General features: G+C 37.7%; 1 protein-coding gene across 4 annotated transcripts in view; it reads right to left on the bottom strand.

The window, feature by feature from the left end:
- Positions 1-27,111, bottom strand: part of RBMS1 (RNA binding motif single stranded interacting protein 1) — a 146,396-nt gene that overhangs the window by 13,445 nt on the left and 105,840 nt on the right. For all 4 annotated transcript variants that reach the window (XM_080399170.1, XM_080399169.1, XM_080399171.1 and 1 more), the window contains exons 3-6: positions 25,575-25,633; positions 22,607-22,698; positions 10,472-10,629; positions 7,175-7,254 (exon numbers count right to left, since the gene is read on the bottom strand). In XM_080399170.1, the coding sequence (XP_080255296.1) occupies positions 7,175-7,254; positions 10,472-10,629; positions 22,607-22,698; positions 25,575-25,633 (389 nt within the window). The remainder of the gene's footprint in view (positions 1-7,174; positions 7,255-10,471; positions 10,630-22,606; positions 22,699-25,574; positions 25,634-27,111) is intronic.

Raw genomic sequence — 27,111 nt, 5'->3', positions numbered from 1 at the left:
CACAAAAAAATAACCCCAAGAAAAATTTTAGCGTATTGGTATCGTGCAACAAAATCTAATAGTATAACCATGGCCAGTGCTGACGTGCTCTTTACTCTGTCTGCATTTACGAAAGGTGATTGGTATTGAAAACCTCAGAGACTTATAACCTGGCAAAAAGCTTGACTTTTGAAACTGGCTAATGGCCAAGTCATCCCTGGCTTTGGGTGGCATACCTAAAACACTAGCTCCGGTTCTACTGAAAAAAAAACCCTATTATACCAATTTGCTGATGGACAATTTGACATTACTTTATATAAGATAGATCTCAACAACTTTGGTCATATCACACAACATTTTAATCATTCAGTTCTGTTGAAAGAAGAGGAGTTAATATCGGATGTTGTTAGTCAATATGGGTAAAACTGTCAGGTTCTGGTCTGAAATTGTTTTGACTGACTTTACACAGTGAGGAAAAGAAAAAAAAATCATCAGAAAGGGAAAGCTGAGATCCAAATACAGAACTGTCTTAAATGAAAAATAAAGGCTGTTCCCCACGTTGACTAACTCTGGCTACTTATAAACTATTTCAAACCATCTAGTATTGTGGGAAGCATGTGTGACTTCCAAAATACACACCAGAAATTTTTGGATGAAGTCAAAAGAAACTGGCATGAGAACTGCTTATAAAGACATCAGAAAATACCAAAACATTTCTAACCCTGTGATTCTGTATTATAGCACTCATCGGTCATAAATACTTTATTTAAAGCTGCATTATACTTTCATCAAAAATCACCATAGTGAATTGCACAAAACTTTTCTGAAAGCATTATTTATGCTTACATTTCCTATTATTGCCTCAAGACAGTGATTGTTTTTTTAAAAAGTCAGAGTAAACCTGTCCAGCTGTCAGTAAAATGTTCATTAAAATCTACTTTAAGAATAAGTAGGATTTTTTTTGTCAGTAGGTAACTGAAAACAACTAAATTTTAAATGATGAAACATCTTCTGTGGTGCATTGGAAATGTTCTCCTGACAAATTTAAAAAGGAAGAAAAAATGGAACAAGAACTATTCACATGTATTGGATTTTCATATGCAATATCCAAAACCTGCAGCAATGAAAAAAAATTTTTCAAAGGGCATTAATTTGTGATTTGCCTGAAGTTAGTGCTCTATCTTACTGAACACAGATCTGGTCATGGGAATCCTTGTTTTTCTGACCTTCCAGCTTCTCTTGCTCCTCACTGTGTCCATAAATGAAGCCAAATGCTGTGAAAGCTCCAACTCGCGTTAAAAACCCTGAAGCTGACCGTCTATTTAATACTGCCAACTGCTGTGAGAAGGCTCTGTAGCATTTGCCTTCCTTGATTCCAGTTCAAGATCTGAATGCTGATAGTGGGGACTGCCACAATTGAAAGCCTAACTGCAATTTTTGGCTGCTCTTCCATACATGTGACCTGAGGAGTACTGCATTCGCTGCTTCAAGAACACAATGACTGATGGTCATCAGAGGGAGGGTCATGAGAAGGAGATAAACCTTCATGGGAGCCAAGTATGATCTTTTGATCCCCCCCTCAAAGAATGAATGTAGACCTCTCTTCAAAATCAAATCTGAAATCTATTTCTTCAGCTTACCTTTCCTCATATTTTTCACAAATACGTAAGATATTCTCTCTCTTGTACATACAAACATGTGTGCATATGTATCTATCAAACCAAAACACTCCAACAAGCCCTACAGACCAGTGAAGCAATCTTTTTCAGTCAAGCCATCTTTTTTCTGGTCCAGAAGAAAGGGAGAGTCATTTTTATTGTTTAATTGTTGGGAAGCGTGCAGGGCCAGTGATGAAGGGGATCATTAATCATTCACTGACTTGTCTGTATGTGCAAGACAGAGTGGCACAGCGTAACTATTCAGAGTTGCATTCACAGCTAAGAGCGAGCTGATGTAAAAGGCTACAATTTACAGTGGACTTACGCTTCTGCAGCTAAGACACCACGTTTAAAATGCCCATGTTACTGACACTTAATGAAAACCAGCAGACTCTCTCAATGGTCTGTAGATGCCTGTTGAGCTGCTGCTATGGAGACATTCTGTAACCATGAGCCTTCCCGTGCTTTAACAGGTCAGTGCTTTAAAACCTGACTGCGAAAAGTGTTGACCATCTCCTCCTGCCCCGAATCACCCTCCTCTAGGGCTAACGTTTTTACAGAAGAAAGCTGTGAATGCAGTATTAGTCCAGAAAGTAAATAATTCCTTGTTGTACATGCATTGTGCACATGTGTACATTAGAATTCAGTCTTCATTTACTCAGCGTCTACCCAAATGTGTACCAGGTGATACTATAAATGCAAGAACAAAATTGATGGTCTTACATTGGACTTTGTGTTTACACATTTGACTTTACATGGTTAATTTTATCAACTTTTCAATAAACCTTGCTTTCAGATATTAAAAAATACAACAAAATAGTTTTAAAATACTATTTTTTAATCTATTTTCAATTAAACCGCATCTTTTAGTTACATTCATTGCTTATTTTCTAGCAATATGACAAGGCATATGGGACTAAAAAAATCTCACATTAAAACATCACTTTAATGATAGAGCAAACCTGTACAGCTAGAAACTTTTACCCAGAGCTGTGAAAATTAAAAAAAAAAGTTGTGTCACACAAGATCTCAGTAGCTTTATACGTTTTAAAGCGAAACAAAATATATACTCTTCACCATCCTAACCTTCACTTAAATGCAGTGCTCAGGGTTACATTTATTTAATAACTTACACAAGGTTTAACAATTTGTCACAGGAGTATGTTTTTGAGTGGTTGTAAGTAGTATTTTTCTTTTCTATTCCAATGTTGCTTCTTAAAACTAAGCAGCAGTTACAAATGATGGGAATTAGAGCAGTAAAAAGCCTCCAATCTTTGATCTAATGTGTAAAATCTTGGTTCCTTCTGCCTTCAGTGTGACAATCAGGGTTAATACCAGCACTGTGACCTCTTGATACCCCTTAGCAGTGATTTCCAGACTGTGGTTGACGGATTATTTCTAAAGGATCTGTGACAGATAACTAAGAAATGTGAGTTTATGGTCAAGCAGCTCAAATTCACTATATAGAGATATGCAGTGCTGAACATTTTGTAAAGGTAAGCAAATAGAAAACTCTCGGAAAAAACTGCCACAAAGTAACTACTTCAAGGCTCCGTTTTCAGTCCTGTCCTGCACTACAAAGATGTCCATGATCAGAATCACTCCAACCAGTATTGTCTACCATACCTGGTAGACCTCTTCTTAGTCTACAATCACGAACACAGGCAGGAGCAGGGCGCTCACACCTGTCTTCAGTTTCCTCCCTAAAACAGAATCTGAGTGACCAATATCTTCACCATTACTGGGAAGAGGAGGTCATGGACCATCGCCACAACCCACCATTCCTGAAGTAAAAACGGTATGGGCTGCTCAGCAAAAATGCTCTCTACCTTTACACCCATTAAAACAAAATCACCTAAGTTATTTTCAGTAAAAGAAGTAATAAATAATCCATAAAGCCTATATAACAGGCATAAAACTTATGTAACTTTTTAGCTTCTATATTTTTCATTTTAAATGTAAGAGACACAAATACACTCAGACTTACACACACCTTATGTATTCTACAGCACAACTGCTTTATGTAATTATTTATATAATTATCCTCATGTATCATCAAGCAGCTGCATGCTGCTGTGATAGGGAGGAGATACTTTTCATGATTTTGCCCAGCAGATCATTTCTACTACTGTTACGGGTCCAACACAAGACAAAAAGCGAGCAAACATTTAAGAATCATCTTTAGGGGAGGGAGGCTAAGTATGCTGCTCTGTCCTCACTACTCATCTTCTGTGCCCTGGTTCCTTATACTAGTGTAGTCTCTGTTTCCTCCGGCTCATGTCATGGAGCTGATGTTTTGCAGGAGAAGGTTTAAATATCACATTATTCACTAAAATAATAATTCTTTAAAAAGGAAAGTAAAACTACATGCAAAAGTAATTTCAAGATTATAGCAATCATGTAATAAACACACAGCTGAAAACAGAATGAAATACAAAAATCAAAGTCCTGAGAGAAATGGACAGGAAGTCATAGCCCAAAAATCAGAACAAGCTATTACAAAAACATGTAACAGAAGTATAAACTCCAGTTAGAACAAATGGTAAAACTGATATGCAACTTCTAGGAGTTTTAGGGTTATACCACCTTGTGGTGCATTTGAAATTGCTCTCTGAGCTAACCTTCCTTCTCACTCACTGAAGAAAAACAAGGACACACTAGCTATTGAATATATTTGATAAGCTAATATGGAGCAGGGAAATAAAGCCTGAATAGCTTGTTACATCTCAGTTCAGCTTGCTCAGTATCATCAACACCCAGCCACTCACTCAAATCTACAGTCAACACTTTTGTGACCACCCTGTGCTACCCTTGGCCCTCTCAGATTCTAAAGAGGCATTTCTGTTCTGTCTTCTCATGCTCCAGAGGTTTCATCTATGCTTCCTATAACTGTTTAACCCATTCTTCCATTTAAACCCAAATTTCATTAAAATAACAAAGCTGTGTCATCAAAGCATGTTTTTGTTGAACACATGTTCTTCCTCCCACACCAATTTTATTACAGGCCTGTCTCTCCTACCTTCCTCATCCTGATAACGGTGTTTTTATAGCCAGCTCCCTTTGCCGATTTTAGCCAAGTTTCTAGGACACAATGTTTTAATTTAAACATAGTTCCAGTTCTACAATTTTATTTTGCATGTATTCGAACTTCTTCCTCTATAACCTCAAAGGATGCTAATGTATTTCAAAACATTTTCCTAACCTTTGTTTGTCCAAGATCCACTTTTCTCTGTGCAGGTAGTCCAAGACCACAGTTGCCCCATGACTCTGCCCCACTTTTTGGCCGACTGAAGTGTATTATAATGCATAAACTGCATCCTCTAATCAGACTGCATTATTGGGCATGTGCTTACTATATGGTAAGGAACTCCAGGAAGAATTTTAACTCCATAAAAAACCCTTCCAAGAAGCAATACAACTTCACAGCATCATCATGGAAAAGTAGAGTTGGGGCTGTACCATATACAATAAAATTGAGGGTCTTCAAGGTTCTCACAACTTTCTTAGGAACCTAATTATCTGTCATATTTTTCAGCATCATGGAAGGTACAACATCTTACTTAACAGACTTTCAGACATTTAGTTATCTATTTCTGAGCAACTCATCTAGACACTCTTTGTAACAAAGACAGCTGACAGCAAAGATACATCACTCTCTGGAGGTGTTTGCCTCTTTACCTATCCTAGACAGAGAGCCTAGCCGACTACTTTGCCAAGTAAGCATAAGAAGTTAAAGTTCCTGAGAAGGATTATGTCTTGAGACCCTTCTTTAGTTTTCATTTTCTGACACTCAGCAGTTCTGTGCAAATTTCTTGTCCCTAATCCATCACACTTTTCTGGTAAATGTTTCCTCCACACTGCAGAAATTGTTCTTAAAATTCCATGCAGCAATTTTTATTCCTACCTGGTTAAACCTGATCATATAAGGGTGCAACTCCAGCTTCAGCAACAGCCCACCCGAGACAGAGCATGATTAGCAATGACAGCAATGACATACTTGGTGGCTTGTTCATTGAGAACACGGTAATGCGAGTGAAAATAAAAATAAGTAAACTAAATAGCACTAATAGGAGGTTCTGTTACAGCTTTTTTACTGACTCTAATTGAATAGAAATCCTTATATGTTAATTTAGAAAACTCTTGGTTTCTCCATACTTTTTACTTTTAATTATGTCCAAGCCATAGCAGCACTATAAAACTAATCACGGAGGGTGGATCAGAGCACAGTCAGCATTCAGAGAAAACCGTTCCGTGATCTCCTTGCCCCTAAAGGGATTTTCCACCTCATAAAAAAACAGATTTCTAAATATATGAAATAGAAAAATAAATATTACAGGCCCTAAGTATAACAAAGTTTTAACTAAATAATCTTGGCAATCAACCCCAAAGCAAAGGGTCTGCAAAAGCCAAGCCAGGGAAGTCAAAACCCTGCATTCGATTAGTGCTGGTGAAGGGAGTGGTTTCCTGTGCTCTGAAGCAGCTTTCCATCCCTACTGCAGCACAGACTGCCTCAAACTGGAGTAATCTTTGAGGGATGAAGCATGTATGTAGTTTTACTAAACAAGCCACATTCTTGTCCGCCTGCCGAGGGCTGCTTTCCTCCTCCTCAGTGTCAGGATCTGGCTGCAGAGAACATTTCACCAGCAGGATAAAGGTGGCTTCAGCAACCACATCAACAATGTAATTTGTAAAATTCCCACTTGGGATTCTCAATAAAACGATTACCAAAAGCTGCCTGGAATGTCAGGCATGTGTTCTTTCCTCCTTTATTGTCCTCTTTTCTTTCTATTTTACTTTGCTGCTCTGACTTGCCTTTCCTTGTTTTTACATGTTTATGGAATATGCATTTTGTCTCTTAGAAACAGTGCTGACAAAGCAGGCAAACTGATGAGGAACGTGGTGTGACAACAACAAAACGGCACTACATAGCTTCTCTGCATTTTGCCTTGCACAACATTTCTGGAAGTAGCATTCTTTGTTGACCTCTTTCCATCTTCCTGAAGAACCTCAAAGCCTACATTGACTTAAAAGTCACAGCTCTCCCAATGAATGAAAGTGCCTGGCATTAAGGTACTGCCGCGGAATATATTTTTTACTAATCAGATCTTTTGTTGAAAATTATGTCGAAAAAATCATCAACAGAAGGCAAAAGCAGTCCATTTTTTGCCTCTCAAAGAGAACTGTCCCTGGACAATCAGCAAAATTTTGTTTTGATACACATACAACACATATTTGCCTCCTCACTTCAACTGGGATTATGTGGGATGTAAATTTGTGCATAGCTGGCTTAAGGCATTTTAGCTGCTTGTCTGTCTGCTCGGAGAGAACACTACTAGATTCCTAGAAAAGGCTTGCAGTAGGAAAGTGATATATTGTGTTCCAAGTGAGCAAGTATTACAGTCATCCAACAAGACACAGTTTAATTTTAATAAGCCTGCCTCTGAACGAGAAGCCAGATACAACAATCAGTGTAACAGGCTTCCACTATGTAAGCAATAACCCATTCATACATCTTGTTAGAAATATATCCAACATACCAGAAACTCCTGCTGGTGTCTTTATGAATTTTCCATTAAAATGAGCAATCACTGCTTCACATTTTTCTGTTGACTCCATCCTAAGAAAATAAAGAATAATTTACATAAATTAAACACTTATCCAGATTCCCATGTTTGTGATCTTTTTAAAGCATGTTTCTTGCTTTTTCTCGCTTTGCTTTTGTGGCTTGCTTTCCCATGTGTGAGCAATAGAGAAGATGTTTTCTAAGAACAGACAACTCAGAAAGGTAAAACTAAACTCAGTCAACATTTTAGGCACTCTGAGGCCAAAGTCAGTGCCAAACTGCAAACACAATACCCTTATTTACTTAGAAATTAGGCACAACATTGCTTGGCCAGCTACAGTACAAAGTACCTATGCTGTCTTAAAGGAAGCAGAAAGACTGATCCACAGTCATTCTCAACAACTCTTAGTGTCCATGATATATACAACCAATGTTAATGCCACTTTTCATAGAGGTTTCTGAAGTGTTTGTACAGTTTTAAGAGTCATAAAACTCAAATATAAACACGCCTGACCATGGCCCAAACTGCCTTTGCAACTTTTAGCTTACACTTATCATGCCAACTAAATGATGTACCCATCTCCTATTTAATTGTCTCCAAGTTACTTTTGAAACAGGAACCAATGACAGAATAGCTATGATGGCTACTGAGAATTTATCCAGCATCCTGAACAGGTTTGTGCACCGATGTTGTCAAAACTAGACTGTGTGGACTACCTGTGAGCTAATGCCAGTCGGGGAGTGGCTCCGCAGGTTGCAGCTACCTCCTTACATTACAATGTAGATGTGGCGGCTCTAAATGCCAGCTTGGACCAAGTTGCAATGGATGACCGAGACATACAATTATTAACAAAATTAATTTTAAAAGAATATCTTTTGCAGCTGTCTGCAAGATGATGTTTGGATAATGTTGAACAAATATTTGCTTTCTATTTGCTCATCAAGTTCTGTAATTCAAATCCATATATTAGGTCAATGGCCTCAGCAGCAATGAAGCAGTAGTAAAAATTACTAACTCTTGGTACCTTCTTAATTCTGATAGCCTTTCTGCACAGGCCAACAAAATACAGTCACAGACAGCAACCAAAATCATCAAAATGCGAGACTGAACCACAAGCTTTCCTCATGGTTTCAAAAATACCTTCTAGAGAATTTTCAGAAGTTCTGGATTGTTGGATCTCCATCAAAGAAATCTAAATTTTTTGTCTCACATGAAAGAAACAATATAATTTAGTTTCAGACTCGAGTCTGGACTTGATAAAATGTATTAGCCCTTATTAACCTAATAAAATGCTACCAAAGGCAAGAAATTAAAATCTTTATTTAACGTCTACATGTTTCTTGGACAATTTTAACTTTAACTAATATTTATCCAAAAATGTTCCAATACCTACCTTGCAGAACTGGAAATTTTTTTATCAGATATGACAGCAATAGCTTATTCTATAACTTATGTATAATATATGTGTATAAATAAATATGCATATAAAAATAACTTTAAGTTTATGTGTATATATATACAAAACATGTAATGTATAATACAGAACCTAAGGAGAAAATACTTTAAAACTAATCTCTTCTAATGTCTTCAATACAAGCAAGGTTTTGGATATACACAAGTCTTTTGGACTTTTACATACAATTCTAAAACTCTTCCAGCTATATTTGAATAACAGCATTCCTAAGATACCACTGATTCAAGGTAGAGTTGGGTAAGCAAATTCAGGGAGAAAAGACTGAATAAATCCATAATGCCTACTGAATTTTAGCTTGGGTGTTACTGGATTCTGCTCTTCATAGTACCAAGAAGTGAAAGCTGCATTTAAGCACGTATTAGTGGGTTCGTTTTTTTCAAAATTAGAAAATGTAACTTTTGGATATATGCTGCTTTTTACATCATCCAAAAACACATACACACATTCTGTGTGTACCTGTACGGAGTTCACACTCAAATACTTGTGCATATACTTATACGAAAAAATACAAGTGTATGAATGGACTAAAAATGCCAGATTAAATTTACACCACAAATATTACAAATACTTATTGATTTATTTAAAGGGGACAGGAAGAAATTTTGGTGGAAACAAACTTGCTGGTTTTGCACTCTTAAATATAGGAATATAAATCTCATTGTTTCTAATTTTGTTCTTTTGTTGTATCTTCTTGAGACTGGACAGTCTGTCAAGCAAATAAAGCCAGTGGGGCACGGGGGATGTTAGAAAAATAAAAATAAAACTCAAAGTGCTGTGAGCCACCCATAGCCAACCCAGGAAACCAATCCCTAAAACTTTGAGTTTCATGAGGAGATATACTTTGTTCAGTTCTTTTCTGCACACTAACTTTAGATCTTGCTATTTGTTCAAATACAGAGTTATTGTAATATTGGCTGAACATCTGAATTACTGAAATTTGACTGTTAACAGAGCTTTTACAACATATTTTGAGAATCTCAACTCCTTGCTCAAGGCATGCCCCTATTTTTGATGATAGAAATCTCCAATCTAGACTCCAAATTTTGACTGCCATACAAGGTTTAAAGCAGGACTTAATGAGAGAGAGACAAATATTAGAAAGACACAGAAAAGGCTTTGATGATGAGACCCCAAAGCAAATAACTGAATTATCTAGAGAAAAACTCACACGGATAGAATACTTGGGAAGTGTCTACTAATTTATGGAAGATATTTATTCCTGTTGATTTGGGAAAGACATTTCACTGCGCTGACAAATATTCTAAGGTGAGATTTACTGTAGAGTGAATAAAAATATTTTCTTTCCCAGATGACATCACGTTAATGAGCCAGAAAATTCAAAGGTCTGACATTCAAAGGGCAATGATGAGTTGATTTTCTCAGAGGAACTAATGAAGTAAAAAGAAAAAAAAAAAAAGGGGGTGTGGAGGTGTCTTCCTTATGGTCTCCTGTCTTGAATTCAAACCTCAAAAGCCAGAAAAGTCACAGAAGTCTCTGTGAAGCATTACGTAACTGTTGCTTACTGGTTCAGGGACAGAGGAGAAAGGAGACATACAGAGAAGAGGCGTGAACTCCTACTTTAGATAGTTGTCTGATAAGGGCAATGGATTCAGATTTAGCCATATAAGCGAGATGAGACAGCCATATTTGCTTTATGAAAGGAAGAATTAAGAAAACGCTGCTGGTATCTCCACCTAGATCTCCCTTTTCAGTAACTTCTGCCTTTTCCTTCTATTCCTGCCTTTTCAATTAAAAAAAAAAAAAAGCTGTCAGCATAGGTAAAGCCACTGAAGTACCTTGCAAAGCCAACACCACGGCTTGTCCCACTCGAGTCCCGCAGTATCCTTGTAGAGATAACCTGCCCAAACGGTTTCAGCATGTTCTCAAGCTCCTGCTCATCCATTGAAAGGGGCAAATTGGAAATGTATAAGTTAGTTGGGTCTTGTTCTTGTTGCTGAAAAAGAATTAAAAACAATTGTTATTGTTGCCACCACTGGAAAGACTTTTTGAATACAAAAACCTACAATTGTCTATAACTATTGGTACCGATTTTTACTTCTCAGGCCCCTTTCTAAAGGCTGCTCTTCCCTAGTATCAGTGACCTCCGACTTCAGTCACTGTTTACAGCAATCCTGAGAAAGCTCCCCTCCTCCTGTTACTGCTGACAGCAACATTTTTAAGTGGAGATAAAGGTGAATAATTGACCAGTTTATACTCTGTATTACAACTTCATGTTTCAGATTTTTCTGAAAGAAAACAAAAAGCAAAAACAAATAAAGGAAGGACATTAGCAGACAAGGAAATACAAGACTGGTGGGAAGATAAGAATAACCAGATGTAAATCAAAAAGACAAAAGATTGGAATGACCATTTGAAAATAATACGGGGGGGGGGGGGGGGGGGGAGGGGAGGGAAGGGAAACTACGCATTTAAGAGTACGTACATTGCCAAAAAATTACCACAAGGATAGGCTGATACACACAGAAGTGGGTGGGATACTGTCGTCTTCTCCCACACATGAATGTTTTTGAGTTTTCACCAAACTTTTTATATTATGCATTCAGACAATACAAAAGTCTTCCAAAAACTTTCTCTAGAAACAAACCAAATGAAAGAGGAGGGCAGCCAGGAGATGACCAATTTGAGAGGAGACAAATGTAGTCACGTCTCTGCCATTCTCCTGACCTTAGACTCTGTTTTGTGTGATCTATGTATGTACCCCGAAATTCCATCTCGATCAAAGAAACATTTTTGTTGAAATTGATAATTTCCAGTGTTTGTCTACAGATTCTCCAGCTGCCGTTAGGGAGCATCTCTCTCATGCTGCTAATTGCTGGCCATGCTCTGTGATGATATACTTTCTTAACCTACACAGATCTACGTGACTTGCTCTTATACTTGCACAAAACATTGATGGTGTCATTATGGTCCCCTGTACAGACCTAAGTCTCTGCAGGATGCATTATACTCCATGGAATTTTTTTGGGTTTAGGAGTGATATGATCCAAAACAAATACAATTTTGTGGGCATAGTCCTCAGCATATTTTCATCCTGTACAAGAGGGCTAACAGACTTACAGGGAAGCTTGAATTAAACCAGAAACAAAACCCAAAACCGTAACACTTGCCCTACTAGAATTAAAGCATTTATTAAAGTGATTATAGCTGTATAGGTGGTGATACCTTATTATGCAGGTTAGGCATCAGTTTGTCCCTAAGCTGCCCCTGTATTAACAATATCTTGGTATTGTGGGTAGCATGCTGCATATTTTAATAGCTTGCTGGCCTGGGTATCACCCCTCAGTTGCGGCTGGTTTTCTCTAGGACAAAAAAGGAAAAGGACTTGGGGCTAGGGAGGGGAGGGAGGTCACATTTTTTAGGCACAGAAATGAATTACCCTGTTCCAAAAACTGGGGAAGCAAATTCTATGCTTATGGACCTTCACTATTTGCCTTTTTACCCCTCACATTCAGTTAGAAAGAGCTAAGGTTTAAAGTTTTCTGTAAGGGTTTTTAAGGAATTTCAGCATCAAAGGACCTATAAAAGGGAAATGTGCTCCCATTACATCCTCCTGGTCTGCATGCTATACCACAGATATGACTGTAATTCCTAGCCACAATGAAATCCCAGACCTTACAAAAACTTTTCCAAGTGCCCAAGTGTTGTTCTCGCCCATCCCTCTACAGTCTATTACAAACGGCATCTGACTACCATCTATGTTTTCCCTTTTGTTATCTAGTGGAAATATCCCCCCTTCCAAATAATACTGAATCTCTACAGTACAATTTAAATTATCTTAGAATACCTGATTTCTTTTTCATACTAGAAAAATCAGTAGAAAGAGAAGGCAAGAAAATGGATTCAATGAGAGGTCAGAGCTGACATTAATATTCATTGCTGGGCAGCGTTCAACCATGAGGGAAAACCTATGTTACCATAGTTGACATACGGTTCAATTTTCCTCAGGCAGGAATGTGAGATGAGACAGTTTTCAAGTTTTTAAAATTATTTTGTTACTTAGATTATATTACCCAATTTTAATCTTTTTGTCCCTTGAAATATGTAGGCTTACTTCCTTCTTTAATGAGCACTATTAGCAAAAGCTTTACAGGAGGTTTCAGCCACAGGCATTACAAGATTGCGTTTGTAGCTATAGGATAATTTCCTGAAACCTGAATAATATTTGAAAGGAAAAATTTTGGATTTCTTATTATAAACTGTAGAATATATTGCATACAAGGACCTGAAAATTTCCCCAAATAACATAAAACAGTATACAAGATGGATGATCAGACTCTTTACATATTTTCATCTGATTTGCTAATGTTTTTACTCTACAATAACAGAAAGTCTGAATTAAATTATAAAAATGTTCTCATTAAAAAGCCTAACAACATTTGGAAAGATAAAAAAAGTTCCTATTTTGTACACACTAAAAAAATTTAATCTGCATGCAAAAAAGAAATGCTTATATTGAGAAACACCTAACAGAGAAAGAAATTTAGTCAACTGCAGAATGTCAGAGCAATCTGTTTTGTTCAAGTAACTGGGTAGATCACATTCCCCTTCTCCTGGGCTCCTGTTGCAGACTAGGGGGTTACAACACTTTTGCGTTCTACAGGCAATGCATTCAGGATGAGACACCATGAGCTTTCGTTTCCAAAAGGGACACAAAGAGCCGCTGCAATTCACTGTAACACATGAAGATCTTCCTCCCTGTTGGGAAACTCGGTTCTTGTACCCATACACCTAGCAGAGAAAACTTCATACCATAAAAGCACGTAATGTTGTTAGAGAAGGGAATGCTCAACTTTGACAGAGTATTAGTGACTTTACCACTAACCCACATTGCAAATCCCTTAGGAATGGAGTGGAGGGAAAAAAGTGCATCTGAGGAAATTGTTCTAAGGAAATTGCTTTCTCTGAACAGAGAGCATTTTGTGATGGAAAAATCTGACTTGTGGCCCTTGAAACAATCTGTATTTTGCATTAGTAACTATTGTGTTTTGGTCAGCTGCATGCTGAATGGGTGACTGGAAAGGACTCACTTCTGCTTTCTTGACTCCTTGTCTATGTCACAGTCTATTACAGCCTGAATACTCCCAGGGATTCGGTTATTTCGGCTTTTGATCCTTCAACAGGATGTACTGACCACGGTGGAAAAAGGGGAGTTTGAAGATACTTCTACATATGTCCATGGCTAGAACTGGTAAAGACGGCAGACATGGGAGAGGAAGAGCAAAAAAGTGGCCAACAGATGAGGATGTCACACTGACATCCTGGAATATGGGTTGAAATGTCATTCATCTGTAATTCCAGAAAAAAAACAGTTGAAATGCCAACACATTCCACAGTGCACCAGGGCTGAATCTGCACTGCAGGTGCAAACCCACAGCCGCCCTGGGGAGCAGCAGCAGGTCAGCTGTAAGGACAAATCATAGAAGCACAGAATATCTCAAATCGGAAGGGACCCATACGGACCACTGAGTCCGACTAGGTCAGGATAGATTCAGTTAATCCACTTCACTTTGGACGGATGGGGAACACCGGCCATTGGTTCTCAAAAAAGCTCATTTACATTACTAAGGTAATACTGTTGGGATAGACCTAAAGCAAGACTGAACTCTTTCTAGAGTCCATTTGGAATTTTACACAGTTTGGCAGCACAAACATTATACCTATTAGCGTGCAAAACATCTCCTCTCCTTCTATTTATTACTTACATCACCGTTCAGCTTCTGTCATCTCCACAACACTATTAAACCTTAAAACAGCTATCTGGGTACGTTTTGGGAGATCATAAGTAGCAAGTCATTTCCTTCCCCTTAGAACACGCTAGGTTTCCAAGCTAAGTTCCAAATGGCAACCGCAACTAGGACTCCCCATCCGTCTTTATCCTGCCTTAGACAAAAGGCACTGTGCAAACAGATGTTTGCTTTTAAACAAGATTTTGGCATGGAAAATGGTTAAACAGTTAAAAATTCAGGAAGTTAGGAGAAAGACAAACTTTTAAACTCATCCTCTGTCTCCCTGGCAAACAGCAGTTTAATACATTAAGTTATGTGACTTCCTTCCTTACCAAAACCTGTCTCACCATGGTTTGATTCACATGGTTATTACAGTTCTGTTTCAGAAGAGAAAAATAATTCCTTTGATATTCAAGTTTCTAACTTTTATTCTGGAAGTCAGCAAAAAAGTGAAACTGGCAAAAATATCTGTAAACAAAACAGCTCAAACCTTGCCTGTACACTGTAACCGTTCTAAGTGCTTTCAAACGTACGGCTTTTTCTGGTGCTTAAAATCCATGACATCATGTGAGCTGCTTTCACCTTAGAAATCTTAAATCTCTTTAAGTTATTTGTATCATTTTATGGGAACGATGAAAAAGAATTACTAAAGTCAGTGAAAAGCTTCCTACTTTAGGGTAGCAAGCTAACATTAAAATATAAACCCCTGAACAACTGAGTTGTGGTTTTTGGTTGTTTTTTTTAATTTAGACTATTTAGAAAAACTGCTTAATTTGGAAACCTTCATATCTCATGCCATGTCTCCTCAGTTACCAGAACTTTCAGCAATTACTGAAAGACACTAAAAATGGTCAATATTTGTGGACTATGGGCAATGTCTGGGAATTTGTGGGCTACTGTAAGTATCTCTATTATTGAGAAAACTAGAAAATCTTATTTTTAACAATTCACGTCAGCAAGTTTCTATCAGTCTTTTTTCACCAAATTCCTTTAGCTGCATCTCCAGAACTTCTCTAGCAGAACATAACAATACAAAGATGCAGAACAGTGCTCTTGCAGATTAATGTACTTCTTCCTGAAAAGCACTTACAGCACTAACTTAATAAGCTGACTACAAGACACAGTATTTCTCATAAAAGGGACAGAAATAATCAACTGCTAATACTAATTTCTGTAGAAAGAGGTGATGAGGAGTCCTACATAATGCGAATGCTCTACCATCATCTGAAAGAAATTAACAAAAACCTCCCTGTGCGTGTGGAACCGTTCCTAAATTGCAAACAAGAAACTTGGCAAAACGATAAGACATCTGTTTTCTCTTGCTCTGTGTAAGGTCAGAGCGAACAGATAGCCATTCAGAAACATGTGACTAGGCACTGCTCACAGCATGGAAGATCCTCTGGCTGATAGGGAAGGGATTAAATGCTTGTCTGCCTTCGTATAGAAACTACTTTAAAATTTACAATTGGCCTGTGTCTCACTGAAATATGTCTGGTTTAGCCACAGTTTTAATACTGTCTGACCACAGACTGTTAACAAGACAATTCAGGGGAGAAATCACTACCATAATCTTCACTTGTTCTCCAGAACTGCATAAACACTATATACGATATATATATAATAAGCTAAACATTCTAATTCATTTTCAAAGGCACATCTGTGTTACAAAGAGGAATAAGAATGGTATGAAAAGGAATTTTTAACTACAATAAGGCCTGTGTTCAAGTGTGCAATCAGGCTATCACTGCAATCATACGTTCCCTTTTTATTCCCTGGCATTCTTGCTTTCCCTTTGCTAGAAGGGCACCAGGGTGCTCCCTGGGAGCTCTGCATGTTGCTCACGGATGCCGCTGTTTTCAATAGAAAGCTGAATAAGCCCACTATGGTTCATAACAGGGCACTGGACCCTTGTCCGAACAAACCACAGTGCTGCTCAGCAGCTGAGATAAGACTTTTGTGGGCTGAAGCTGTGTCCTCAAGGGAAGTGGTTGTTAACAGTCTTATTTAATGCACATGCAATTCCTGAAATTATGGACATCTAGCACCCAGGTAAGCAAAATTTGGCTTACCTTCAATTTATTTTATAATGACTTGTAAGAACTTTTATGAATAAAAGGAGGAAAATTGATTATATTTACTTAAAATAGTCTGTTACAGTAGGATTTTATGGTGTTACCTACAGAAAGTACTACAAACTAGGTAAAAAGAAAACTTCTCTTACAAGACAGTTGCTAAAAGCTGCTGTAAAAACAAACTGCTTGAGTTAGCTCCTCTTTGCTTGTCATCTGTTCTTTGGCATTCAGAAGCCCAGATGAAGAATTAAAAAAATTGCAATATGCCTACCTTCCCTAGTTAGATTAAGTGCGCTAGCTACCATGGTAACTTAAACTTACTTTCTTACTTTACTGTGTAGGAAAGAAAACTGATTTAATTCTCCAGAAGTTTGCCACAGTGAAGACAAGTGCAAAAAGCAATACATTATTAAAAGTCATAAAAGTTACCTGTTTCTCATTTTTGCTAACTCAAAACCATGTTCTTCATCAGCAACATAAAGGAAGAGAGACTTTAATAGATTGTGTCTAAAAGCTGTGGAAAAGCCTTGATTTCTGTTACAGAGATGAGGACAAGGGGCCGAGCAGCCTTTCGCTTCCAAAATCCCGTACCTGCTGCACAGTTCACACTTTTATATAGTGTGACAGTTCATCCTTTCCAAATATGCTTGGAAAAAAAGACACCTGAAGTTAAGGTTAGAATATAAAATAGAATTAATCCTGCATTAAACTTAGTTGGAAAGAGATAAAGCTGCCAGCACATGGGGAGTGCTTCACAGTTCTACCTTTGTAACCATTAGTAAGAAATACAAAGATTACAAATTCATGTCATCTCTGGGTTCTGGAGGATCAATGTGAACTCAGACAATGAGCTAATATTTAATCACAAACTAAAAACCAACCCCACATAATGAGTTTTAGAGAGTTTGGTCTGGTGCTTTGAGGGCCAACAGACAGCTCAAAAAAACCAGAAACTGTATCTTAAGAATGGTAGAAAAGTCAGTATATGACTTCGCATTGTTATCACAGGCACCCTTCTGACACAATTTGAGTAAGAAACAATTCTGAAGATGGCCCTAATTTTTTGCACCAGCCTAAAATATCTGAAAATATTTAGTGATTTGTTAACGTGAGTGTTAATACAATATAAGCAGGAGCACACTCAATTCATTTTGTTGAGTGAGGAACTCAAGTGGAATTGAAGATTTTAAGAAGGAGGAAATTATAACATTAAGAATCTGAAGCCTGAAGTCCTAAAAATGTGCAACTGTGGGGAAATCTTTGAATGGATAAACAAGTCTTCCCCCAAAAATGCACATTACTACATGGAACAGCATTCCTTGGCTCAAATTAACAAGTTTCATTGACCACAGAAATCTTCCATGTCCACGGACTACTTTCATGGGTTCTGTTACAAGTGGCATACATTTACTAAAGGTAAGTTTGTGCTTCCATAGGAAAAAAAAAACGTAGGAAAACACAAACTGGAAAAAAATGGGTATCACTTGTTTAAGTTATAAATGATCTTGACAATCAATCTTACATCAAAGCTGTACATATGGGAACTAAAAATCTCATGAACAGAGAGAGAGAATAGAGGAGAGATGAAGGAAGGCATGGTTTTCAACAACGTAAAGTCTGGAGGGTCGGGTTCATTGAGTCTATAGCAACTGTGTTGGACGTGGATGGTTAAGTCATTTTAAAGAGAGGACACTACACTCATTTTAGGGACAGGTCTGAAATACAATTGGGAGAATACTGGAACGTATGTTAATCCTTCTTGTGATGCCTGAAGTACATTAGAAGCTCTTTACAAAAAATGGTACCTCCATACATAGAACAGTTTTAGTAGATGTAGGTCTTTCACTTATATCATCTCAGGAACCTGTAAACCTACCATGAGCTAGACAATATGGCTATACAAATGTCACTGCCACACCAGGAAGGAAGCTGTTTAGCACTTGAGCTACCACTCTGCTATCACAGTCACGCTGCTATTCTAGCTGGCCTATGTATCTCTACATTGCTGGCGGTACACACAGATATTCGCTAGTTGACTTTATCTGGGCTGTAAATACAATCGTTCTCCTTCTGGCTTCAGTTTGCTAGATAGAAAGATGAGAACTGTGTTTTTTATTAACCATTCTTATTCAGTAGTTCTTTTTTATCTTTCATATTTACACATTAGTTTACATCCTAAAGAACAGAGAATTAAATTCAACTTTCTGTTTAAAGGGGCCAGTTTTCCAATCATTTCACACAGTTACTTCAGTAACTACAGCTGAACTCAGTTGCATACCGTTTGATGAGACAGAACTTTGTCTGAGCACTGACTCAAATGTTTTATATTAAGTTTAAGGTCAAAAACTTATGAGAATTTAGGTGACTCATATCTCCACAGCATTTAGACCTCACCATCTCTAAAAAATTCCTTACAGATTCCCAGGTTTTTAAATCTCTGTTCAAAATGCCAACATAGAGTAGATTTTATGTGTGCATCTATCTATCTTCCCATACAAAGTCATTTGCTATCTGCTCTGAACAGCACAGAAATGTAGTTACCTCACTGATTTTACCTGTGGGGTGGGGGGAAGAGAAGAGACACAATTCTCAGAAAAATCACTCTGACAGCAACTGTAACAACTTTTCTAACAAAGAAAATAGGCAGAGCTTTTCAATGCTACTACTAATCTTAGCTAAGAATACACAACTCTGCAAAATCTGAGCTTTTGAAATTATTATTATTATTATTATTGTTATTACTATTATTGTTATTATTATTATTATTTACTGGTTTATTATCAAAGCACTCCTCTAGGATCAAGGACAATAAACTAATTACACTAAAGAACTTCCGATAAACTAAGCTGACTGAAAATATAAATTAGACACCAGTTACCAACTTGCAAGACATGTATCTGCTCTTTCTGTACTTTAGAGCAAGAGATAAGCTGTCGGTTTTGTACCAGATCCTGAAACAAGCTGGTTACCACTGCAGCTCACATCATCTCCTGAGCCCTTTCCACAGCCACCTGTACACCCTCAAAAAAGACGACCGACAAGACTGAACGCTGGTAATACTCAGTTGGAAGAGAGGAGAGGGACACCAGCCCATTACCTCTGCTATTCTAAATACCCATCCAAAAGCTAATCCCGTCCCCTGGCAATGCAATATCATCTTACGTAAACGTTGGAGGCATTTCTGTTTCAGCAGTGACCAGACGATACTGTTCACCAGAGTAAAACACCTCCCCAGTCGCTTCGTCTCAGCCAAGCACTCCCAAATTCAGATCTCGGAGAGAGCAGAATAATAACTGAAGACATAACGTTTCCTGAGCAATGGTCTGACACCAGGTTCCTTCGCTGACACCAACATCGTGACACCTCCTGAGCGGCGGCCACCACCTCTCTGGCAGTGACCTCTGCGGAACAGAGGCGGCAGGATGCAGCCCGCCGCCATGCCTCGGGCCCCAGGCCCTCCCGCCCTGCTCCACGCTGGCCAAAACATAGCAGGTGAGGCTAATTTTTCTGGAGTCACATCAACTTGGAAGCAGACTGCCAAGTACATGATGATCTTACCCCACGGACAGGAAAAGCTCACAAAGTCAAATATTTGAAGTCATCTCTACAGAACAAATGACAAAGGTTTTAACACTTATAATCTGAACCACTTCTACTAAACTGGGATTTGTAGATCAACTTGCTGATATAGTTTTTAACGCACCAGCATATAGCTACAGCAGGACACCGCAAAAAGGGGGTTACAGCAGCCAGAGTTAGAACAAGGCTTCAGCAATAACTTCCCTGTCAGCTGCTGCGGGTCAGGGACTACCAGCACCTCTGGGAGGAGGGCACGAACACCCGGGACCCCTGCTGCTGGCTAACACCCCGGGCACAGCACCTCAACAACGCATTTCCACGGACAAATCCTGCCAGCAGGCATTTATTTCTCTTTGAAACTGAAGCAGTTGTGGTGATCAGTAAAGGAAATCCATCGGCCAGACAGACAAGAAACGCTCTTCAAATCTTTCTCTGTGATATTCAGGCTAAGGTCTGGACAATTTCACTGCAAAAAGACCACTTCACGGCACAGGTGGTAATGTGCAAAAAGATAAAATAATAAATACGTAAACACAAGTAAACTTCCATAGCGTCTTGCATGTGAAGAGTCTGATTTGCTAATCTTGCCAGAACAACTGTAAGTGACTGGCAATTTCCAGTTTGGAGCATCCAAGCAAGGATAGGATTTTTCAGGCAAAAGAAGAGCAGCACTGTCCAGAAAAAAAATAATCTAATGGCTCAAAATCGACAAAAACCAAAGCACTCAAACTCTTAGTCACTTGTGACTGTTGTGGTACTGTTCATTGGGTTGGCTTTGGGGTTGTTTTTTTTTATAAATTCAAACACTCTTTCCATGTTAAGAAGCAGAGCAAGTTTCACTGGAATGCAAACTTCACAGTTACGGATTTCCCACAGGTCGCCAGGACTGACACAGTGTCAGACAAATCAATCAAAACTGTCGGGTACCAGGGTGCACATTTTTTCATTAATCCTAACAGAAAGAAATATCAGCAATATTGCAACTAACTGTCAGAGGAAATGAGTCAAAATATACTTATGGGAAAAATTAAGGAAGTATTCATTGGATTACTATAGTGAATTATTAGAACCATCTACTCAGGACAACTAAATCAGACATCAAATTTCATTAGCAAAATTAATTTACATGACTTCACATTCTCTTTTCTCCCCTCCAACCTAGATATCATATCCATAAGACAGCAGACAGAAGTTTTGAGAAATCTGGTGTTTATTTTAAAGCAATCACCTAAAAACTAAAGATTACTTAAAAGTTATTGATTAAGCATACGTAAGACCTTCTAAAAAGGGGGGGGGGGGGGAAGTGTTTTCCAGTAAGCGTGTATGTTTGTGTCATGGCTGTAATGAAACATGCATTAAGTATGAAACATATGGTTTCCATTTTGTTGCCCTGGAATCCATCCAAAGACATTTTATGTTGTTAGCTTAACTGTTCTCCTCAGCTGAGGAGCTGTGGAAAATATCTCATCTGAAAAAAATCTGTACCTAATGGATAGCTATAAAAGATTTGCTAGATCTGCAGCAGACTGCTTTATTAAAAAAAGCCTCTGAGATTATTAATTAATTACTAGATTATTACTTTTTATATATTAGAATAAAATTTTCAAACGAAAAATCTGCTTTAAGAGGTACCACAAAGATATTAACAGATTATGATGGTAATATTTTCTTTATTTAATAAAATTGTACTGGTGTTTATGGCACTCTATTGGACCCAGGCCATCTGACCTAACACATGACAAAAATCATTACTAATGTATCATCTCCTTGATTTTATAGATTTGAGAAACTTATCTTATGCCAAAAAAGCACTGCTCTGAAGATCACTTCTGGCTCATAAGCTGATTCAGAGGCAAGGATCAGTAAAAATGCGAGAAAAAGAAGAAAGATCATACTTATTTTTAATAACACTTGGGTTTGTCCTGATGCAGAAATAGGTTGTCAAAGGGTTGGCTAAGAATTTCAAGACATCTATCATGAATACCCAGATTTAAGTTTTACTTACCTTAATAGAAAATATACTAGAAAGGCTGAAGACAAAGCCATAAGGTTAAATTTTGCCATGCTGTGCTTAAAAATTCATCCCCAAATTGCAAGGCTGCTAACCTCAGTAACAGTCAATGTATAAAACCTTTCATACTTTTGTGCTGTAAATTACTTCGGCTATTGACTTGTTCCAGGAATTCATGTTGTATTAAAACCGTTAAGCCTGCTGTAGTTCTTACAATCTATTGCTAATCTTCCTTCTGTGAAGCCAATGGAATAGCAGTATCATGAATACATTGATAAATCCAACCAGATCAGTTTGGAGACTTTACAATACTATGTTTCTTTATTTCATTAGTGGAGATGTTTTAGGATATGGCAGTTAAAAGTCCCCATTTTGTTACTTTAATATATCATGTGGCTTGAGGACTGTGCTGTCTGTAAAGGGTCTGCAACTTGAAAATTCACATTGCCAACACTCTGCTAATGTGCAAGCTTGTGCATGTTCATAAGCCATTGCAAAAGTTAGTCAGTTATTTTAACACACCTTTGCCATCTGTGCCTGGACTCCACTAGCCTTTAAAGCAGAAACCGCCTTCTGAGCAGCTGCTGGGCTGTCAAAGTCAACAAAACCGTAACCTGAAATACAAAACTTATTTCATTAATGAGACAGCAACCAGCTTATAATCAAACAGTTCACATGCTACTAGCAGCTATTTAATACAATTTTCCTGATGGTGAAGATGGCCAGCTTGACCTCTAGAGTTCTTCATGTGGTCCCAAAAATCCAATCTACCAAAGTCCTTCAACCTTGAACTGGTGGGGACCTACCCTAGCGGAACAAATCAATTTCCATGCCCACTCGTTATCAGGACTTTGTCCAAATTGCTAACAAGTAGTATGGTGCTTTGCTTCGTGTTATCTGGTACGTATCTTCTAAGAACAAATGTGACATCATCAGCTTATTTCATAGAGATCACCAAGTAAAGCATAATCTTTTAATTTTTCAAAACTAAATTCTTAGTCCAGTTTGAATAAGTGTGAATAAGCCTTTAAGTTACACATCATTTACTTAAAAGTGGGAGAGGAATTTAGTTTAAAAGACACATATCTACTGCATCATAACCCAATTCTTGGCGAATTAGTTACTTCATTGTATAAACATAAAAGACAGTTAGATTTAAAAAGTGATTAAAAACACAGCTTCACTGAAAACAAGTGAGTTTTTCCCCATTACTGTTACTGAAAACAGAATGTAAAAAACATTGTCCTGAAAGCATTTCCTATGCCATATAATACCATCTTTAAATGTCAAAGTAAACTCAAAGTTAATTATAACTATTTCCATATATTTGCAATAACTTCTTTTCTTATTCTGAACAGCAACATACAGGTAATGGATTCCAGGACATCTGAACAGCAATATATCTTGGCCTTTACAGACACTGACCTTACAAGGCTAAGATTTCTAATGCAACCTGGGAGCTGGATGCTCAAGTCTCATCAAAAGGCAGTCAGAGTTTGGAAGCTACTTCCCCTACATGTTATTGCAAACCTCATTCTGAATTTTTCAACCCCTTTCCTTCCCACCAGTGAACCACCTCAAATATTAATGAAAACCCTCCCCAATGTCTAAGCTGGGTTAAAAGACAACAAACAAACCCTGCAACAATTAAAAAAACCCAAACCGCTAAAGGAGTAGAAAATGGAATTATTTCTTCAGAAGGTAATAGTATTCTTTTACAATATGTGTATACTGAGGACAAAAAGTCTGTGTAAAGATATAACTGAACCAGCTTTAAAGTCCTTAACTTCAGAAAAACAACTCGAGCAGCCTTGTACATCAGTGCAAGCTTATTTAACCTGCCAAGAAGCTGAAGAAAGCTGCATATTGTTCTGTGTAACACGTGGTGTTGTGGACTTAAATCCTGACATGAAACAGAGTAAATTAGCTCATATCAAGTTTTGTGCTGCCAAGGCAAAACTAACTTTCCTCACCCAAAACTAGCTTTTCATGCCCATGTCAGCCTAGGTTATCAACACCACCACACTGCAGGGTGCAATACAGACAAAGTTACATACTGATACCAAGCATGCCATGAAAGCTGGCTTTGCCATCTTCTAGATGATACATAAACTCAATTGCTCCTTGTTCCAGTTAGTTTAAATCCCATGGTATGGTTTGGGGGGGGGGTTTCTTTGGCAAGAGCCAGAGATGCCGTCAGTCTTTTGGTTAAATTCCAGTTAGATATCTACATTCTGCCTACTTATATTCCTACTGCAATTTCAATGACATGCAGTGAGCTTCCCCACAGCCTTAACTTGCTGTATATTGTTATAGCACATGGTTAGTTACTGCTTTTCACCAGTGAGATTTAAAAACTGTATTGGAAAAGTCAGCTTAAGTCTCTTAAAACATTTAAATGACTGTACTGTATCACTGACAGAGCTACTGAAGTCTTTAGGAACTTGGGGAATGGACAGACTAAATCAGTTGAGTGCTGTCATAGGTATTAATTAATTGAAATAACTGAAAAGGGCATCTCCTCTTTCCTAGGCACAATATACGCAGGTGACTTCTGCATACAAGCTAAGAAGAAATTTTCTAAAAATTTCGGTTTCTGAACTGTCAGCACCCCTTTAAATGCTCAAGGTGGGGAGCCAAGAAGCCATGCACCTGCACTGATTCCAAGTTCTGCACAAAAACTGTCTTTATTAATAATGACTTCTTCTCTCTTGCCTCTGCTTATCAGCTTTATGCTCATTCATGACCTTTGTGCTTATTAACATTGCTAAATCAGCTGACTTAATTCTTCACTTTGCGTAGAAATTATCCTCTTAATTGTAAAAAAGAAAGTCTGAAATCTGGTATTTCAGTGTCTGCTACCACACCTTCTCCCACCATGCACACTGCTGGGATATTATCTCAGTGCCATTGCAATGAGTGACGAAAAATCAGGGAACTGATGGATCCAGCTTATCTAAAGGAGGTCTAATTTTTTTTCCAGCTGCAATTACTTTGGTGAAAACGAACCCTCTCTTTGCTCCAAATACATTCAATAGCATATAACAAAACACAATTAGAGTATTGGAACATATAATTAAGTGCTGCTTTAAACTACTCTAAGCAATGGAGCTGACTTCCACAATATGCAGTTTTTTCAGATGCTTCATACAGTTGAATGGTCTTCTGTAAGCTTCCTTAGTTTCTCAAGGCAAAAGAGGAAAAGCTGCTTTTAACTCCATTTTTGTTTTTAAAATAGAGACAAATTGCCAGCCAGTACTGTGCATATCAGCTTCACTCCAGTTTGGCTGCACCACTGACACAGGCTGTCTGCCAGCTCTGACGGAAACAAATGTATTGAATACACTGACCATGGGCAAGAATAAGACTAGTTTAGGAATAACAATGGCAAAACAAACAAAAAAAAGTTAAACACTTAAAATACAACATTAGCATATTTTATAGAATCAGGACTTTCAGGCAAATGTAATGTAAAGGCAAATATACATACCTTTGCATTTGTTTGTCGTCTTATCCAAAATAGCCTTTGTGGATACAATTTTCCCATACCTAAAATGTATTACACATATGTAAGGAAAGTGAGAAAAGAACACCCTACTACAACAGATACCCAGTTCGTATTATTTTATGTCCTATTACCCTTTAACAAAATGGAGTAATATATAACTATATAATTATATAATGAAAACTCATACATAGATGGAAGTGAAAAAAAAGAGCAACAATTTCAAGCATGATCTTGTTCTATTCTCCCAATGTTCTCAGTAGCACAGCAGAATCACAAAACAAGCAAGAGAAAAAGTGCTTTTAGAAAAGAATACAATTCAGTTAAAATCCTGGTGCATGTGAGAAACCACATTTTAGACCTAAGCTTGGACTCCCTCAGTATACATACCAGATAAAACAGACAAGATGCCTTTTCAGTGCTTGGCTTGCTAACTAACATGGTACGGGTGAAAACAAACAAACAAAATAAAACCCAAAAAAAACCACCAATAGTAAAAAACTTAGCTATCTCTTCCACCCAACACTGACAAACACAGGAAGATTAAAAACTCTGTTCTGGAAGGTGACAAGTACAAGTCAGATTTATGAAAGCTGATCAGCAAAGGTGGTAAAAAACGTTCTGTATTTTTAAAATGGAAAATTGAAATGTAAACCATTTCAACTAAAGCAAAAATGGCCCTGAGAAATTTTCAATTTTCTTTTTCTCGTTGCCTGTTCCTCAGCTTCTCAATAACCGGGCAGCCCAGGTGCAAATCTGCTACACAATCCAAAGGTGAGCACCCAGAGAACTAAGAGCAATTAAGCTTGGGAAACAAGCGGACAGCAACCCCTGCTACAGGGACAATTGCTCTTTCTGAAGCGCTCTGCAAAGTTTATCAGTATTAGGGGTTTTGATCAAATTTAGAGGAGAATTTGTTGCTGCTAATGAAAACTTGCAATTTTCCCTGGAAGTCAAATCCCAGTTTCAATTTAAGAAAAAGCAACTCCCTTGGCCAGCATCAGCAGTGGAATCAGAAATGGAGCACAGGTTTCCCAAGTACCTTACCACAACCTTCTCTGTTTGCTTGTGAACTACATTTGATACAGTGCTGTGAGTACACAGGAAAGAAACAATGCAACCTGAGTTTCTTTTCACATGAGACTATGTAACTATGTAACTTATTACATTATGTAATAAATTATTTATATATAATATAAAATAAATATATAAAATTTTATATATAATATATAAATAAATATATAAAAATAAAACTAATGTAACTTATTACATTAACAGGCATACCTGAGCACTATGTGCTAAGAGGTTCTTTATCATTGTACAAGAACACAAAATGAACTGAAAATGATGACAAAAGTTATCAGCATGAGAAAGCAGAATTTGGGGAAGAATGGAATTTTGCCAGTTCCCTTGCTAAATGTAACTTGAAGCGAGCAAATATAATTTTAAAAAGTTATTATTTCAAAAAACAACTCACTTTCTGCAGCAGCTGTATTAGTTTTAAACGTACAAGCAACAATGA

Source organism: Falco punctatus, assembly GCF_963210335.1.
Source record: "Falco punctatus genome assembly, chromosome: 8".
Taxonomy (NCBI): domain Eukaryota; kingdom Metazoa; phylum Chordata; class Aves; order Falconiformes; family Falconidae; genus Falco; species Falco punctatus.
The sequence above is the reverse complement of the archived record's forward strand: the minus strand, read 5'-3'. Positions and strand labels throughout refer to the sequence as shown.